Raw genomic sequence first — 15,442 nt, 5'->3', positions numbered from 1 at the left:
ATCATCACCCTCAGCTCCACTACCATCACAACCACCGTCTTCAACTTTCATCTAGAAAGACAAAACTTCAAAAATGATCCCGGTGGTTTTCAAAAATATCAAGTTTAGTCTCTAAGTTCAAAAAACCTCACAGATGGTTCCTGTGGTTTCAAAAATATCAAGTTTAGTCCCTAAGTTTAGTCCTTCCGTCAGCTTTCTACCGTTAAGTGAGGGATATTTTCGTCATTTCAATACCCAGGAACCATTTATGAGGTTTTTTCTTATTTTAATTAAAAATAAAAAAATAAAATTTAATATGTAAAGGGTCCCACTCACTCTCTCTCTCTCTCTCTCTCTCTCTCTCTCTCTCTCTCTCTCTCTCTCTCTCTCTCTCCTGTTAAGAAGAATCACCCCAATTACCCCTAAACCATTTTTTCCCTCATTCATTTCTTATTCTCTGATCGACAAATTCCAAATCCCATTTCTTCACCATCTACATCAGTTATATATGTTCTTTCTCACTCACAATCTACATTCAATTCTTCGGTGGGGATGATCTTTCAGTAGCAGCAAGCTGTGAGAGGTGGTGATGGTGGTCCACAGTGGGTCTCACGGTGGCAGCTCCACTGCCTCCATCGTTTTCTTCTAGGTTTTGTTGACAGCTACAGAAGTGGGAGAGGATGAGAGGTGTTAGGCTATATTGGAGGTGGTTTTCAGATTTATGGAGTGGCAGAAAATGGTGGCAATGCTCAGTGGAAGAAGGGTAGTTGGATGATGACAGGGAGCTCCGGCAGCCTCCTACTATCGATTCCTTCTTGTTGTTTGGTGTATATGAAGGGAAGGGGAAGCGAGTTCGGAGGTGGAGGAAGCTTGTCAGGCAGCAGTGCGTTTTTCGGTGGGAAGAAAAGAGGTGGCACGAGGGACTCCGATGGTTGCTGCCATCGTTTTCTCTTCTGTTTTGGAGGATATGTTGACGAGGGGAAGGGTTGGTTGGAGGTGTTGATGATCAGAAGGGGTTATAAGGTGGTGTAGGGTCGGTTTATGGGGGGAAATGGTGGTTTGTGATGGTTTTGGGTAGTGTTGGGAGTTGGAGAGAGAGAGAGAGATGGGACCCCTTTAAATTTAATGTTTTTTTCTTTTTTTTTTCTCAAAAAAAATAGAAAACCTCATAAATGGTCCCTGGGTGTTGAAATGACGAAAATACCTCTCACTTAACGGTAGAAAGCTGACGGAATTAGACGGAAGGACTAAACATTAAAAGTTTTGAAACCACAGGGACCATTTTTGAAGTTTTATCATCTAGAAATCAATGTCGTTAATGTATATATGTGTATATATATAGTTTTCTTTTCTTCTATGATCAATGTGGTTTAATTATTATATATACATTTACATATTACAAACGTTCACTCAACACCTTTTTTTTTATGTATGATTTGTAAATTGTATACATTTTCAAAACAAATGACAACTTAGATAACTTGTATCGACGGAATTGAAATATAATCATTAAACCATTAAAAGTATCACAATATAGTAGCTTTTCGTCATTGAAAAATAAAACCGATTAATCAAATTTGGTTTTCAGATAGATAATTTGTTTATTTATTATTTCTTTTGTAAACAAAATTAACTCTAAACCGTGTTCGAATTCAACTTGACCACTAAGAATTTGGTTCGTTTCGGGTTTTTAATTTATGTGGAGAAGTTTATAAGCTAAGGAATCCGAACCTATAAAGTATATATAAACACCACTAGTAACAACATCAAATAAATAAATTATTAAATTACGTAAAAAGTTTGTTTGAAATTGTTTCCCTAAATTTTGATGTGGTCAGTAGGAGTATATCTCAAGCTTTATCCAACAGTGTATGCGGATTCTCGGAGCCCCGTTTTAGGGGCAGAACAAATGCGGATTCTATGTCATTTAGCTAATCCGTGACACTTGGCTTTTTTGACAAGAGTTTGGATCCCTTATCACGTTATCTACAAATAGGTTCGACTCTAGTTAGGAGTTTATGTTTAATGGGTTAACCAAGTAATTAATTAAGAGACATGTATCTAAACAAGAAACAAATCAAAAGTCACAAAAATGTGTTTTCAATACATACAATCTCTTGAATTGTTTTAAAATTAATATTATAAAATAATAGCTAATAATATGTAATTTGTTTTTTTATCATTTATATTTTAATTATATATAAAAAGCTATTAAACTTTTTCTAAATTGTTATTATACCATTAAAGTGTATTTCAGTCGATTAATTCTATTATATCGAATGAATCATTAGTCAAAACAAATCTCAAATTTCATTATACTAAACTGATTAGTAACATATAATTTTTCCATCACTTTATGTTTAAAATACATTCTTTGCATTACATATTTTTTTAGTTTATAAGTATTTATTGGTCGAGATGAGTTTATTAGTCTAATACTCTTTTCAAATATTTTAGTTTATAAATATTTAGTGAATCAAATATTATTAGAATAACTGTACTATTGTTGCAATCTATTTTAATAAAATAACATTGGAGATGGTAAGCATTTGGATATATCTTGGTCCGTAAAAAGGTTAATTTGGGTTCGTATGAAAACAAATAAGATCTAAATATTTGGTGGATTGAATATGAGTTGATCATATCTATTATTTATGTTAAGGGTACATTCGAAAAAAAACTCATGAGTTTATCAATAATCCATTTGAAATATTTTTCTGAAAAAACTAAGCTATTTTAGTGGGCATTATCAAACACTAAATTGCAATAAATTTAAAAAGATAAATCAGCTCATGTCAAACACACCATAACTTGTTTATAATAATTTCAAATTTTAGGTCCACCCAACCTAGTTTTAGGATTGATGATTGGTCCGGTTGAATTGGTTTCTGGTTAACATTTTTAATTAAACGATTTCAAAATTTGAACAACATCCGACGTTTTTAATTAAACACGTGAATGTTTTTAACCCAACCCAACATGTTTAGTAAACACGATTGATATTTGGTTGACTTGTTTATTTTTTTTCAACCCAACATATTCAGTAGACGAATTAAACTTGGATTAACCTATTCAAAATTTAAAATATCTATAAAATAAGAAAAATTTATTACATAGTTAAATAAATTACAAACTCAAATAAATATTCAAAGTTATAAAAAATAAAAGGGAAATCTCCGATAAATACCTAATATTTTGGGTCAGTTTACAATTTAATCTCGACTTTTATTTTTTGAACACACAAAACTCGATTATTTTATATTTTTCCCATATTAACGAAAAAATCCTTATTTTTTTCAACAGAAAATAACATATTATAATATAAAATTAGATAATCATGATTTTTATGTTCAAAAAATAAATATCCGTGCTATATCGTTAACTAACCAAAAATATTGAAACTTTATCGGAGATTTCCTAAAATAAAACTACAAACACATAGCGTACTTTTAAACAACTCGACTAAATTACTTTTCGTATCATGGTGAAAAAAACAAAAGTGGAAATAGAAAATCAAATAAAACAATTAGAATTAATTGTTAATAAATGATGAAATTTGAATGGAAAATGAAAAATCAAATAAAACAATTAGATTTAGTTGCTAAAAATGATATGAACTTTTAAACAACTCGAGTAAATTAGTTTTTGTGTCGTCATGAAAGAAACGAAAATGGAAAATGGAAAATTAAATAAAACGATTAGATTTAGTTGTTAATAAATGATGAAATTTGAATGGAAAATGGAAAAATAAATAAAACAATAAACAATTAGATTTGGTGGTTAAAATGATATGAACTTTTAAACAACTTGACTAAGTTAGTTTTCGTGTCGCCGTGAAATAAACGAAAATGGAAAACGGAAAATCAAATAAAACATTTAGGTTTACTGGTTAACAAATGATGAAATTTGAAGTTACTAATCGTCATGTTGGTTTTAAAATTTAGAATTATCTTTATTTTTTAAAATGTAAGATAATTAAATATTGGTAGTAATTTAAATATAAAGTAAAAATAAATGCATAATTTAAATAAATTGATGGGTTAAAATTTTGTTAACCCAATTTAATTAAACGGATTGACTCATTAATTAATTAATAGATTGATAATTTCAACAAAACCTATTAATTTTGGATTGTCATTAAATTAGATTAGCTTATTAGATCACTTTTTATCCGTTGCATTGCTTTGTTTCGAATAACATAAAAAAATGACTTGTTTTGAAATTGAAAAGTTGATAGCTTAAGTGTAGATTAACGATACTAAAAGTATCGATACCACAACGAAAAGAAGAAGAAAGAAAACATAGTTCCCTCACCACCCAAAAGGGATCATTTAGGGGGATTCCACCCAACAAAATATCCCAAATTCGTGTTCAGTTTTTTAAGATATGAAAAGCTTTATGCAAATATTTTGCTATTTATCCACTAACATATACGAGTATATTAATTATTCACGAGATACTACACAATTGAGATTTGTGATATATATCTTGTACAGGAACTCTAGAAAAGACGAATAAATTTGAACTTATGTGTATACCAACATATATTCATAATTCATGCATCCAAAACAAAAACCCCAAATTTAAATTTTGCACTCACTAAATTATAATTATCATTTAGAATTAAATATCTTTGTTATAGATTCTTGTAATTCAAAATATTATGACTATAAAAAGATCGATTTAGAATTTCGACTTAGCGTTATAATAACAAATCTATTTTTAAATGGTACAATGACTATTTATTATTATTATTATTTTTATTCTTTTTAACACTAAAAAAATCATGCATGATAGCCACAAATGAAAAATCCACCTCTGAATGTCCAATATTTAATTTCAGAACAAACAGATAATAGAACCCATCCAAAAGCAAGATTAATGGATAAAGCAAACGAAATACATGTGACGTAAAAATTATTTAAAAGTTGTACTAGAATAAACGTTTTATACAAAAGTTTTCGATGTTAAGGATTATTGGCGGAAACAAGAATCACCTCAACTTTACATAATGAAATAAATTTCTTATCAAATCATTGCTTCACTTCACTTTACGTGTACTCTTCATTCTTTTCTTATAAAATAATATCTATATATACGATCATTAAAGAATAAATATATCATAAGAAAACATTTAAAAAAAAAATCAACTCTTAGGAGCTCTTTTAACCACCAATATCTACCATGCAAATAACTTTGCACATATACTCCTATATGTTATGTTTGAATTTAAAATGACGTTATTTTTATATATTTGGATCCAATTTTTACCATTACATGTTTCTAAGTCACAAAAATATCTTATCTTATATTTATTAACGAATCACGGATGATGATAAGTATGATAATGACATATGTTGTTAATGATCGTTTATGTAGAAGTTCTCTACATTTTTACTAAACATCTACTAACGTGTATTCTCACGTCCAAACATGAAAATTTCAACATGTCACAATTAATTTTGTACGTATATATATGAAGGTATGACCAATACTAGACTTGCTAATTTATCATGCTAATTCCATTTTTATACATGTCCACTGTAAAAAGTTTTAAGTCTATATGAATCTACATACACAACACAACACATTTAACTAGGGGTGAGCATTTGGACCGGTGGACCGGACCGGACCGGACCGTTTTTTTGGACCCCCGGGCCGGTTCTCGGTTCTAAGATTTTTCGCCGGTCCGGTCCGGTTTTTTTCCCGGTCCGGTCTGATTTTTACCGGGTTTAGAACCGGTTGGACATGATTAAGATTTTTGTGACGTTTTTTAAACGCGCATAACTCATTCATTTTAAGTCGGATTGACCTGCGGTTTTTTCCAACATTTAGTTTACAATTTGTAGATGAATTTAGACTATAATTTTGTTTATTTTGGTATTATATTCACCGTGTTACAATCCTTCAAAGCTGAAAAAATTCAGCTTTTCAGCAACATTTTGTAAGCTGTGACGTTTTTTAAACACCCATAACTCATTCGTTTTAAGTCGGATTGACCTCCGATTTTTTCCAACATTTCGTTTACAGCTTGTAGATGAGTTTAGACTATAATTTTGTTTATTTTGGTATTATATTCACCGAGCTACAATCCTTTAAAGTAGAGCTATCAAAGTTGAAAAAATTCAACTTTTTAGCAAGATTTTATAATCTGTGACGTTTTTTAAACACCCATAACTCATTCGTTTTAAATCGGATTGACCTACGGTTTTTTCCAACATTTAGTTTATAATTTGTAGATAAATTTAGACTATAATTTTGTTTTTTTTGGTATTATATTCATTGAGTTACAATCCTTCAAAGTAGAGCTATCAAAGCTGAAATATTTCAGCTTTTTAGTATTATTTTATACTATAATTCCGAGTCCGCGTTTAGCACTTGTGGTAGAGTTGTAAGTAAGTATCAAACTAGTTTATCGACATTGATAGTTGAAGCTTTGTTATGTACCCAAGATTGGGTGATAAAGTTTACAAATCCGATAGTTGACAACATTGGTGACATCTTGAACGATGATGATATAGCTTTGGGTAAAAAAAATTACAATTTTTTATTCTTTTTTTATACAATTATTACTTTTTATTAAATACTAACAACATTTTCATTTGTGTTTATGTAGAGATTGCACAAGCTTTAAATATGTTACATATGGATGACAATGATATGAGGAAGAGGCCAGTGGAAGATTAGATTATGAGTTTATGAAATTTGTTAGTTTAATTGATTTTAAAGTTTAAACTATGATTTTTGTTGTTACGGTAATACTTTTGTATGTTTGTCTTAAAATTGTTTAACTTTTGTTGGTGAACTTGATTTATATGTTAGTTGCTTTTATTTGGAAAATTAATTTTTGCAAATTGCAAGTTATAATATTATATTATACATCAATGTAGATTAGTTAGGCATGAAACGGAAACATATTAATTTTGCAAGTTATAATATTATACATCAATGTAGATTACTTATTATACTCTATGCAATTAAAGTTGTACCGGTCCAAACGGGTCCAAAAACCGGAAAACCCGGACATGGACCCGGACACGGACACGACTCATTCGGTCCGGTCCATGGTCCACAAAATTCTCCATAACCGGTCCGGTCCAAGAGCCGGTCCGGGCCGGTCCAAATGCTCACCCCTACATTTAACTACACCACAATGCATTCAAGTTTCTAAAAAACCGTTGGACATTGAACATAATAATACGTTGAGGGTTTTAAAACGAGTAGAAAACCTCAATGGGACACAAAAAGCACACACAAGTCACTTGAATTGTGTGTCCATATCAGCATGTCTCTTCACTCTCCAGTCCTTTATCACGTGTTTGTAGTTGATAATAGTATTAGAGTGTCGTTTTTTTGACTTAATAGGGATAAGAGTTAATAATGGACATTTTTTTATTTAGAACAAAAAAAACTTGATAGAAAATATCAAGAACAGAAGGCTTTCTCAATTAAGCCCAACTTTTTACAAATTTATTATTACTATTTTTCTTAAATGTGCCTTTGTTATTTTAAACATCATTTATCCACATACACACATAAAGACACAAGAAAATGCTTGGATCATCGAATGCATCAAGTTCACACAACCAATGATTGATCTCCAAACAAAGGTCCCCTAACAAGGCAACACCATAATCTACCATATTTTCCACCATACAAAAAGTAATAAGTTGCGTGGAAAACATATACAAAATACCCCATTCATAACACTAACACATATATATCATCACCCTACACCAATCATACATACCCCCAATAAAACCTTTAAAAAGAAATGGCTTTTGTTAAACAGAAATTAGTGCTTTCATACGCAATTCACACTTTGCATTATTGCCTATCTAAAAAAAATCACACCATATATGCGTATCATCGTATATCACATAACAAAAATCACAAATCCCGGTATATGTTACGTAAACCATGTTAAAAAGAGTACAACTGTTTTAAGCTTTTAAATGTAACGGATTCTAAAAAAAGGAGATAAATGATATGATCATGTCATAAAGGTGTGAAGTCTGTTCATCTATTTAGCATGAAAAGACGGAAATACCCATAAACCATGGATAAGAAAAAACAGTCGGTACGAATGAATCTAAGAAACAAAGATATCAGACAATATTAAAAGTAAAGATTCCCGATTCTAGCTAAAGTTTTTATTGGTGCATTGCCTATGAGGAAAGCACAAATGTCAAACTTTTGAGTGCCTAATGGGTAAATTTCAATTTTTATAACGATTTTGAAAACGAGGGGGGTGTTTTTTTAAGGTTAACTGAGCTGACTTCATCATTGTTATACAAAAACACACAATTTTAACAAAAGGAATTTACATCGGCCACAAGAAACTTACCAACAATCATATTGGAAAAACTTGTAAATTTCTAACTCCATTCTCCACTCCACCCCTGAAAAACATCCGAAACATGTTTTATTAAGTTATTATAACTATCTTCCAAAACTAGGGTCAACCTAAAAAGTTTTTTTTTTTTTTTTTTTAATTCCAAATTTAAAAAGATATAAAGAAATGTCTTGTTATTATAAAGTGATCAAGTCACATTATCTTTTCTTCTTCCTTTATGCTTTCATGCCGAAGAAATGTTATATATATAGACACAAGGGGGTAGTTATTTCATACAATTCATACAAGTTTTTTTTTGAAGCAAAGCAAAGCACAAGTAGTGAGTCTGAGTGTGAGTGTGATTGAGATGAGTAAGCATGAGGGCATGAGTGAGATTTTTAGAAAAGGGAAGCCTTTTTTGGCTGTGATTTTCTTGCAATTTGGACTTGCGGGAATGGATGTTATTTCAAAAGTGGCTCTGAATCAAGGAATGAGCAATTATGTGTTTGTTGTTTACAGGCATGCTGTTGCCACCATTGTCATGGCCCCATTCGCCATTGTTTTAGACAGGTTTGCCCTTCTCTCTCTCTCTCTCTCATATCAAAATTTATTTTTCTATATCTTAATTTTTTTCATTGATTATTATTGTGCAACTGTAACAGAAAAATACGACCAAAGATGACTCGCCCCATTTTCATCAAACTTATGCTTCTTGCACTACTCGAGTAAGTTTTTCTCAGTTTTCTATTAGCTATTATCAATCATGAGTACACAAAAGGGTATTTTCGTCTTTTTACAAGAGATCAAGAGCGAGTCTCTAACTCCTTATCCGACCTTGTTCCACCTTTATGGCCGCACAAAACGTGCAATTTTTGTCCCGTTGACATAAATCTGATGATGAGTCAGTCTCGGTCGAATGCATACCAAACACAGTACAACTTGTTACTTCATGTAAGGACACTAATTTAATAATTAAATAATGATTTATGTTGGTTATCTGGCAGGCCAGTTATAGATCAGAATCTCTATTTTCTAGGGATGAAAGCGACAACAGCAACATTTGCAGTTTCGATGTGCAATGTTCTTCCTGCTATAACTTTTGTCATGGCATGCATTCTAAGGTACAAAAAATAAATAAATAAATAAATAAAAATAAAAACATTTATTCATGCAAAGAATTAGAACTAATTTAGTGGTTTTTGTTTGACTCAGGCTAGAGCAGGTGAACCTAAAGAATATCCGAAGTCAAGCGAAAGTAATTGGAACGATTACAACTGTTGCGGGAGCGATGCTTATGACACTTGTTAAAGGGCCAATTTTGGAACTGTTTTGGACAAAAGGAAGAACTAATAGTAATGTTGTAAATAATGGGGTGGATCTTCATCATTCTTTAAAGGGTGCTATTATGATTACAGTTGGATGCTTTAGTTGGTCTTGCTTTATGGTTTTGCAAGTAAGGATTCATATTTTTTTCATGGATATGATAATGAGGTGTTATTAATCTTTTTTTTAATGTTTTTTTTTTGGTGATTTGTAGGCAATTACGTTGCAGTCTTATCCAGCTGAGCTTTCTTTGACTGCTTGGATATGTTTATTGGGAACAATAGAGGGAGCAATAGTGGCACTGGTGATGGAGAGGGGGAACACAGCAGTTTGGGCTATTAAGTGGGACACCACACTTCTAGCAACACTATACAGTGTAAGGAAATTCAAGTTACATTTAAACTTTTTTTTTCATTAATTGCATAATCATCAATTAATAAAGCTTCTATGTTTAATTCTTTCTGTTGGGATAGATTAATATATATTTCTTAAATATAAATATATAATGTTTTAAATAATAATAAAAAAGGGTTTTAATTCTTGGATGTTTATGCAGGGTATAATATGTTCAGGTCTCGCTTACTACATCCAAGGACTAATAATGAAAGACAGAGGTCCTGTTTTCGTGACTGCATTCAGTCCACTAAGCATGATAATTGTAGCTATCATGGGCTCCATTATTCTAGCCGAGCAAACTTACCTAGGAAGGTAAAAAAAAAAAAAGTTCCAGTTCTTAATCATTTACCAAAAACTTGAAAGAATCAATAGCATTAGCTATATATCTCTATTTGATTATAGTTTATTTTCATAAAATAACATACTTTCTTTATTAATCAATTTAATTTCATTGAGGTTATCTTTGCACATAAGAAAAAACATGTTTGAATGACTCATTCCATTTCCTCAAGATAACCAAAACACAATAATCAAATGCAATGATTCATTCCATTCCTATGTGATTCCATTCCATCATACCAAACAGCCACCTAATCCAAATTATTCTGACAGGGTTATTGGAGCCATTGTCATTGTTGCGGGACTCTATCTAGTTGTCTGGGGTAAAAGCAAGGATACTAAGCTTTCATCGCTTCCTATTGATGAGCAAATAGCACAAGAAAAGAAAATTATGGGGATAGAATTAGAATGTGAAGAAAATTGTTGTCACAAGGTTACTATCAAAGTATCAAATGGAGATATGTGCACCAATGATAAAGTATGTGAGAAAAACAATCAGACAGGTGATGTAAGCTAACAGTAAAGGTCAACCTCCAAAGCACTTCCATCCATTTATCAAACAAAAATTAATGAGAAACTTCATCCCCAACATGAGGTGGTAAAAAACAAGGACAGTTATCTCTTGGTTGGGGTTAAAAATAGATGATGGAAATTAAGGGATTAGCCATAATGTATGAGATACTGAACTTTTGTTACAGATGGTAGCTTTTTTGAACTTAATTGTTTTTTTTTTTAATATTAACCTACTTTATCTGTATGCCTAATATTGAAGTACCATATCTAATATAAATACTTTATCTGTATGCCTCATATTCAAGTACCATATGTAATGATTAGTTACATTCGCTGAAGAATTAAATACTTGATTTATAATAATAGATACCACCATCAATGTGGCCTAATGGTGATCATTGATATGAAACCTTGGGGTGGCCTTGAGTTCAATAATATTAATAATAATATTAATGCAAACATGAATGGATTAGCAGCATGTGAAGTTGTAAACTAAGTGTTGATAAATTAAAATAATAAAAATATATATAAAGGATTAACTTTGAATGAAATCTTTTTTATTTGACATCAGTGCTCTTTGTTCCCACTTCCCATCCAATGATTTATGTGGAAGTAAAAATTTATTAGCGGGTGAGTGCCTGAGTGGATGTGCTTTATTTGCTTGTATGGGTGGTGACATCCAGGAAACAATTTATTATAATCATGAAAAGTACAACTAGATCTTGCACTTTGTGAAGGCTAAAAATGGTATGTACCTTCTATCATCAAATAGTACAGATAATTGTTATTTCTGGAAGTAAACTATAAGGTTAATTGGTATTTCTGTAATTTTAAGGATTGATGAAATGATAAGAATTGATTTCATGGATTTTAGGAAGGAATGTGAAATCTTTCAGGTGAGGTATTTCATGAATTCCCACGGAATTCAATTCCATACAATTTTACAATCAAGCACAGAAATCGACTGGACTGGAATTGAAAATTCCAATTCTGACCAAATCCTCTGAAATCCCATGAACTAAACGCCCCTCTTAAAAAAAGTTCGAGTGAACAAAAGGTGGAAAAATTGTGAAACTTGGTTGCTATTTCTTGTATGATAATGCTTATGTTTTTTAAAACTTAAGAGGAAAAACAGAAACTTTTGTTTTTTGTAAAGGGAACTTTATCTACTATAACAGGTGGCCTACAAAAAGGTACAGTTTCTACTTAATGGTGACACTGTTTGCTGCATTATCAGATTCTCCATTGAATATAACAAGGACAATAAAATTGCTAAAAGTGACATCACATCTAAAATAATACGTAAAATCATGCAAAAAAACATGAATATGTCATACCTTACTAAAATCAGATCTATGATACAATCTTTCCTTCTTCCTTCCCATATATCCGCTGAAGCTCACGTGTAGCAGCCAGGAATGATTCTGAAAAAAAATAAATAAATAAATAAAAAAGTGGATCATGAAGATGAATCAGTAATAACTGGAAATAGGAAACATATTAAATGAAGAATAATTAAAAATTGTACCTTTCCAAAGTCGAAAAGATTTTTGATTGATTGGGGATCCGGTTATTGTCTGAATAACATCAAATAACACACTCTGAGGCGTGTTTCTCAGCTCTTGAACAACCCCATATATTGTCTTTCCATTCTCAAAATAAATATGATTATTTGGGTGCTTTGTTTTGCATCCAGCATGGCGTTCAAACTCATAAGCATTAATAGCCTTAAAAAGTCAAACATCTAATTGTTAGGAGGTCAAAACGGCTTCCATAAGTAAGACCATATGCAAAAAAAATCACCTTGGAGAAAGTACACGATTGACAACCACAAAGATAGGCAGCACCTTTGATAACACCACGAAGCTCCTTCTACCATGCATATGAGTTATGACACATTAGTAAAAAATTTAACCTCAAAGGAGCTCATGACAATAAGGGGTGTTTCTTTTTTATTTAATGGACTTAATGGATTACTAAACAATTTATCTGTACAGCTATATATGGATGTTTCTTTTTGACTTAATCTCATCATAATGACTTAATGGGTTAAGCCAAATAACCTGGCTTAATGTATTAAAATTGATGAATATTCTAAAAACTGTTTATTTGAATGTAAGGGTAAAATGATCATTTAGTCGCATTGAAATGGTTTGTATTCAGTCTAGAAAATAACACTTTATCCAAACAAACATCAATGCACATTCAGTGACTTTACTCATACATGACTTAATGGGAAAAAAAAGAAAAAGCCCCTTAGTTAATTAGCATCTACCTCTCTTGACCATGCAATGTACTTCACAGCAACCCCATCTAGCATACCGGTCGATAAAAGACTTCTGACATTTGAAGGGAAATTATTAGGAGGTGCCTTTTTATTTCCTTTTTGATCTTTTTTCCTTAAAATAGTATCTACTTGTACACCACTAACAAGTGCATCACTTGTAGATTCAGAAAAACCATGTTCTTCTAATCTTTGAACTGAAGGCTGTCCCATTAAAAAGTCATAATTGCATACAAGCCTTCCGGAAGAATTCATGTTATCAGCATCATCACTTAAGCCACCAAAAGAGATGATATTGTTTTCAACTTTGCTAAAAGAGTGTCTCATTGATAAACCACTGCTATCAGTTTTGCTCATTGTGTCATCCTTGTTGAAAACCTGATCCATCAATAAAGCATTACTATGTTCATTGAAGGCAACCATAGCTATGTTATTATCATCCTCTTTGATGAAAGATTGAGTCATTGTTGTAATATTGCTATTATCCTTGCTGGCAGATGGACAACTATAAGGCTCACCCATTGACATAAAACTGTTGTCCCCCCTGTTGAAAGTGTCTGCCATTGATATCATGCTGTCATTTCCTCTATCAAAAGAGAGCCCCATTGTTATGGACTCATCATCAGCCTTGCTATAAGCATGATCATTGATGGTATTATTAATATTATCTCCTGTGGAATAGGTATGTCCCAAAGAAACAGATACAAAACCCTCGGATTCCTTGACTTGGTTGACTTTGACTTTTCTAATCCCACTGTAACTGATACTTGATGTTTCATCATCAAACAGCCTTTCTGTGAATTGGGAGTGGAAACTAGAAGAATTTCCCCAAGAAGAAATGTTTGAGTTTAAAAGTGCAGTGTATGAATTGGGGTGTGGAACTTCAACTGCCTGCTTCTTGTTGGGAAATAATTCTGCTTCAGCACCTTCCATGAACCATTGTTGAGAACGTTTGAGGTCGCTTCTAGGAGAGTTATTGTGAGCTATATCACTATCATTTGAATTTCCTGGAGCTTTTGGCATCCAGAAGTCCTTGTTCTGGAAAGATTGGGACAATGAGTAATTTCAGAATGATATATCATTTAGATGTTCCCAAATGAGTATAAGAACTGTCAACTTAGCATTTATAGTGAATAAAAAAATGAGCATACCATCTTGCAGCGTTGATTAGAGCTCACTGTTCACAGAAACACAGTCATATAAATTTGTTAGGAAAGTATCTAACAAAACTAGAAATGATATGCAAAAATTGCGCTGTGTTAACAAAGATAACTTTCTCTAACTTATTACATTGTCGAGTTTAAGTCCTTTTCATGATGCTTAGTTTACAAAAAATGTGAGAAAAAACAAGTCAAATATGAGTTTCGCAAAATCATGATTAATACTCGAAGCTAGAAATGTAGTGATTTTAAATTAACTACTAAGCATTAAGATACAGTTGATTAACAAATATTTTGAACATAAAAAATATGTTCATCTTCCAAGTGCTAATCCGGTATCTTAGTCAAGAGCCAATATTTAAACATCAACTTCAGCCGATCATTTCAACGATGTAATGAACTTTCAGTTCTCTCGCAAAAGGTATTTGACATTTTACTTCTCATACTTCAAAACATAAAATGAAGCTGAATGCAGAAATGCTGAAATGAAATTAGTTTAACAAAAAAGTCAAACCCTAAGGAAAATCAAGCAAACTTGGATGTTTCGTTGATTTACAACTCACATTAGATAAACTGTTAAACACATTGAACTTAACACAAATATTATATCTCTGGTAAAGTTTACCGGCGTCTGTATGATCTCCGATCGACCGATTCCGGCGAGTGTTGTACGGAAGGTGATCACGGCGAGATCTAAGCAGTGAGGGTTTGTGTGGATTTTTTTGCTTAGTTTTTGCTTTAGTTTAAAGAAAGGATCAAAGATGGTCTTCTGCACGATTAGCATCTCTGGATCATGTACTAATGTGCACGTGGCGAGATCAAAGTCGTTCGTTGATTAGATGGGCTGACGGATGTCTGTGGGCCGGAAACCGAAGATGCTTTTGAGGTGAAATTGGTTGCAGAGGATTATAACCTTCTGGGCCTATACTCTCGGTGGGGGTGACACGTTGAGTAATTATGAAATACAAAAAAGTTATTTGTGTATTTTTTTATTGTGTCGGAAAAGCCGAGGCGCCGTGCTAATGTTTTTGTGTTTTGTTTTTATTTTTATATTTAAATTTTAAAAAATCGGAGAATAATCGTTAAAATAATAAAGTGTAAAAAAATTACTAG

The 15,442-nt window shown here is 31.8% G+C and overlaps 2 protein-coding genes across 2 annotated transcripts; one reads left to right on the top strand and one right to left on the bottom strand.

Annotated features, from left to right (window-relative positions):
* Positions 1-7,556: 7,556 nt before the first annotated feature.
* On the bottom strand, positions 7,557-15,160 carry LOC145090921 (uncharacterized). Its single transcript, XM_079028927.1, has 6 exons — positions 14,955-15,160; positions 13,161-14,207; positions 12,689-12,757; positions 12,414-12,612; positions 12,223-12,309; positions 7,557-8,381 (listed from the first exon to the last, which is right to left on the bottom strand). The coding sequence occupies exons 1-5, from the start codon at positions 15,111-15,113 to the stop codon at positions 12,239-12,241; spliced, it is 1,545 nt and encodes a 514-aa protein (XP_078885053.1). The 5' UTR covers positions 15,114-15,160; the 3' UTR covers positions 7,557-8,381; positions 12,223-12,238.
* Positions 8,579-11,175, top strand: LOC145090937 (WAT1-related protein At2g37460-like). Its single transcript, XM_079028928.1, has 7 exons — positions 8,579-8,884; positions 8,977-9,039; positions 9,319-9,435; positions 9,527-9,767; positions 9,852-10,013; positions 10,194-10,345; positions 10,646-11,175. Exons 1-7 carry the CDS (start codon positions 8,682-8,684, stop codon positions 10,887-10,889), a joined length of 1,182 nt encoding a protein of 393 aa, XP_078885054.1. The 5' UTR covers positions 8,579-8,681; the 3' UTR covers positions 10,890-11,175.
* Positions 15,161-15,442: the final 282 nt, after the last annotated feature.

The sequence above is a fragment of the Lactuca serriola genome, chromosome 1 (assembly GCF_051521515.1).
Source record: "Lactuca serriola cultivar US96UC23 chromosome 1, Lser_US96UC23_V15, whole genome shotgun sequence".
Classification (NCBI taxonomy): domain Eukaryota; kingdom Viridiplantae; phylum Streptophyta; class Magnoliopsida; order Asterales; family Asteraceae; genus Lactuca; species Lactuca serriola.
This window is presented reverse-complemented; position numbering and strand designations above follow the sequence as displayed.

Coding starts and splice junctions, on each gene's coding strand:
- LOC145090937 (XM_079028928.1), top strand. CDS start 8,682: ATGAGTAAGCATGAGGGCATGAGTGAGATTTTTAGAAAAGGGAAGCCT. Junction 9,436..9,526: donor GTCATGGCATGCATTCTAAG/GTACAAAAAATA, acceptor TGTTTGACTCAG/GCTAGAGCAGGTGAACCTAA. Junction 10,346..10,645: donor GAGCAAACTTACCTAGGAAG/GTAAAAAAAAAA, acceptor TTATTCTGACAG/GGTTATTGGAGCCATTGTCA.
- LOC145090921 (XM_079028927.1), bottom strand. CDS start 15,113: ATGCTAATCGTGCAGAAGACCATCTTTGATCCTTTCTTTAAACTAAAG. Junction 12,758..13,160: donor ACATTGCATGGTCAAGAGAG/GTAGATGCTAAT, acceptor TATGCATGGTAG/AAGGAGCTTCGTGGTGTTAT. Junction 12,310..12,413: donor ATCTTTTCGACTTTGGAAAG/GTACAATTTTTA, acceptor ATTTTTTTTCAG/AATCATTCCTGGCTGCTACA.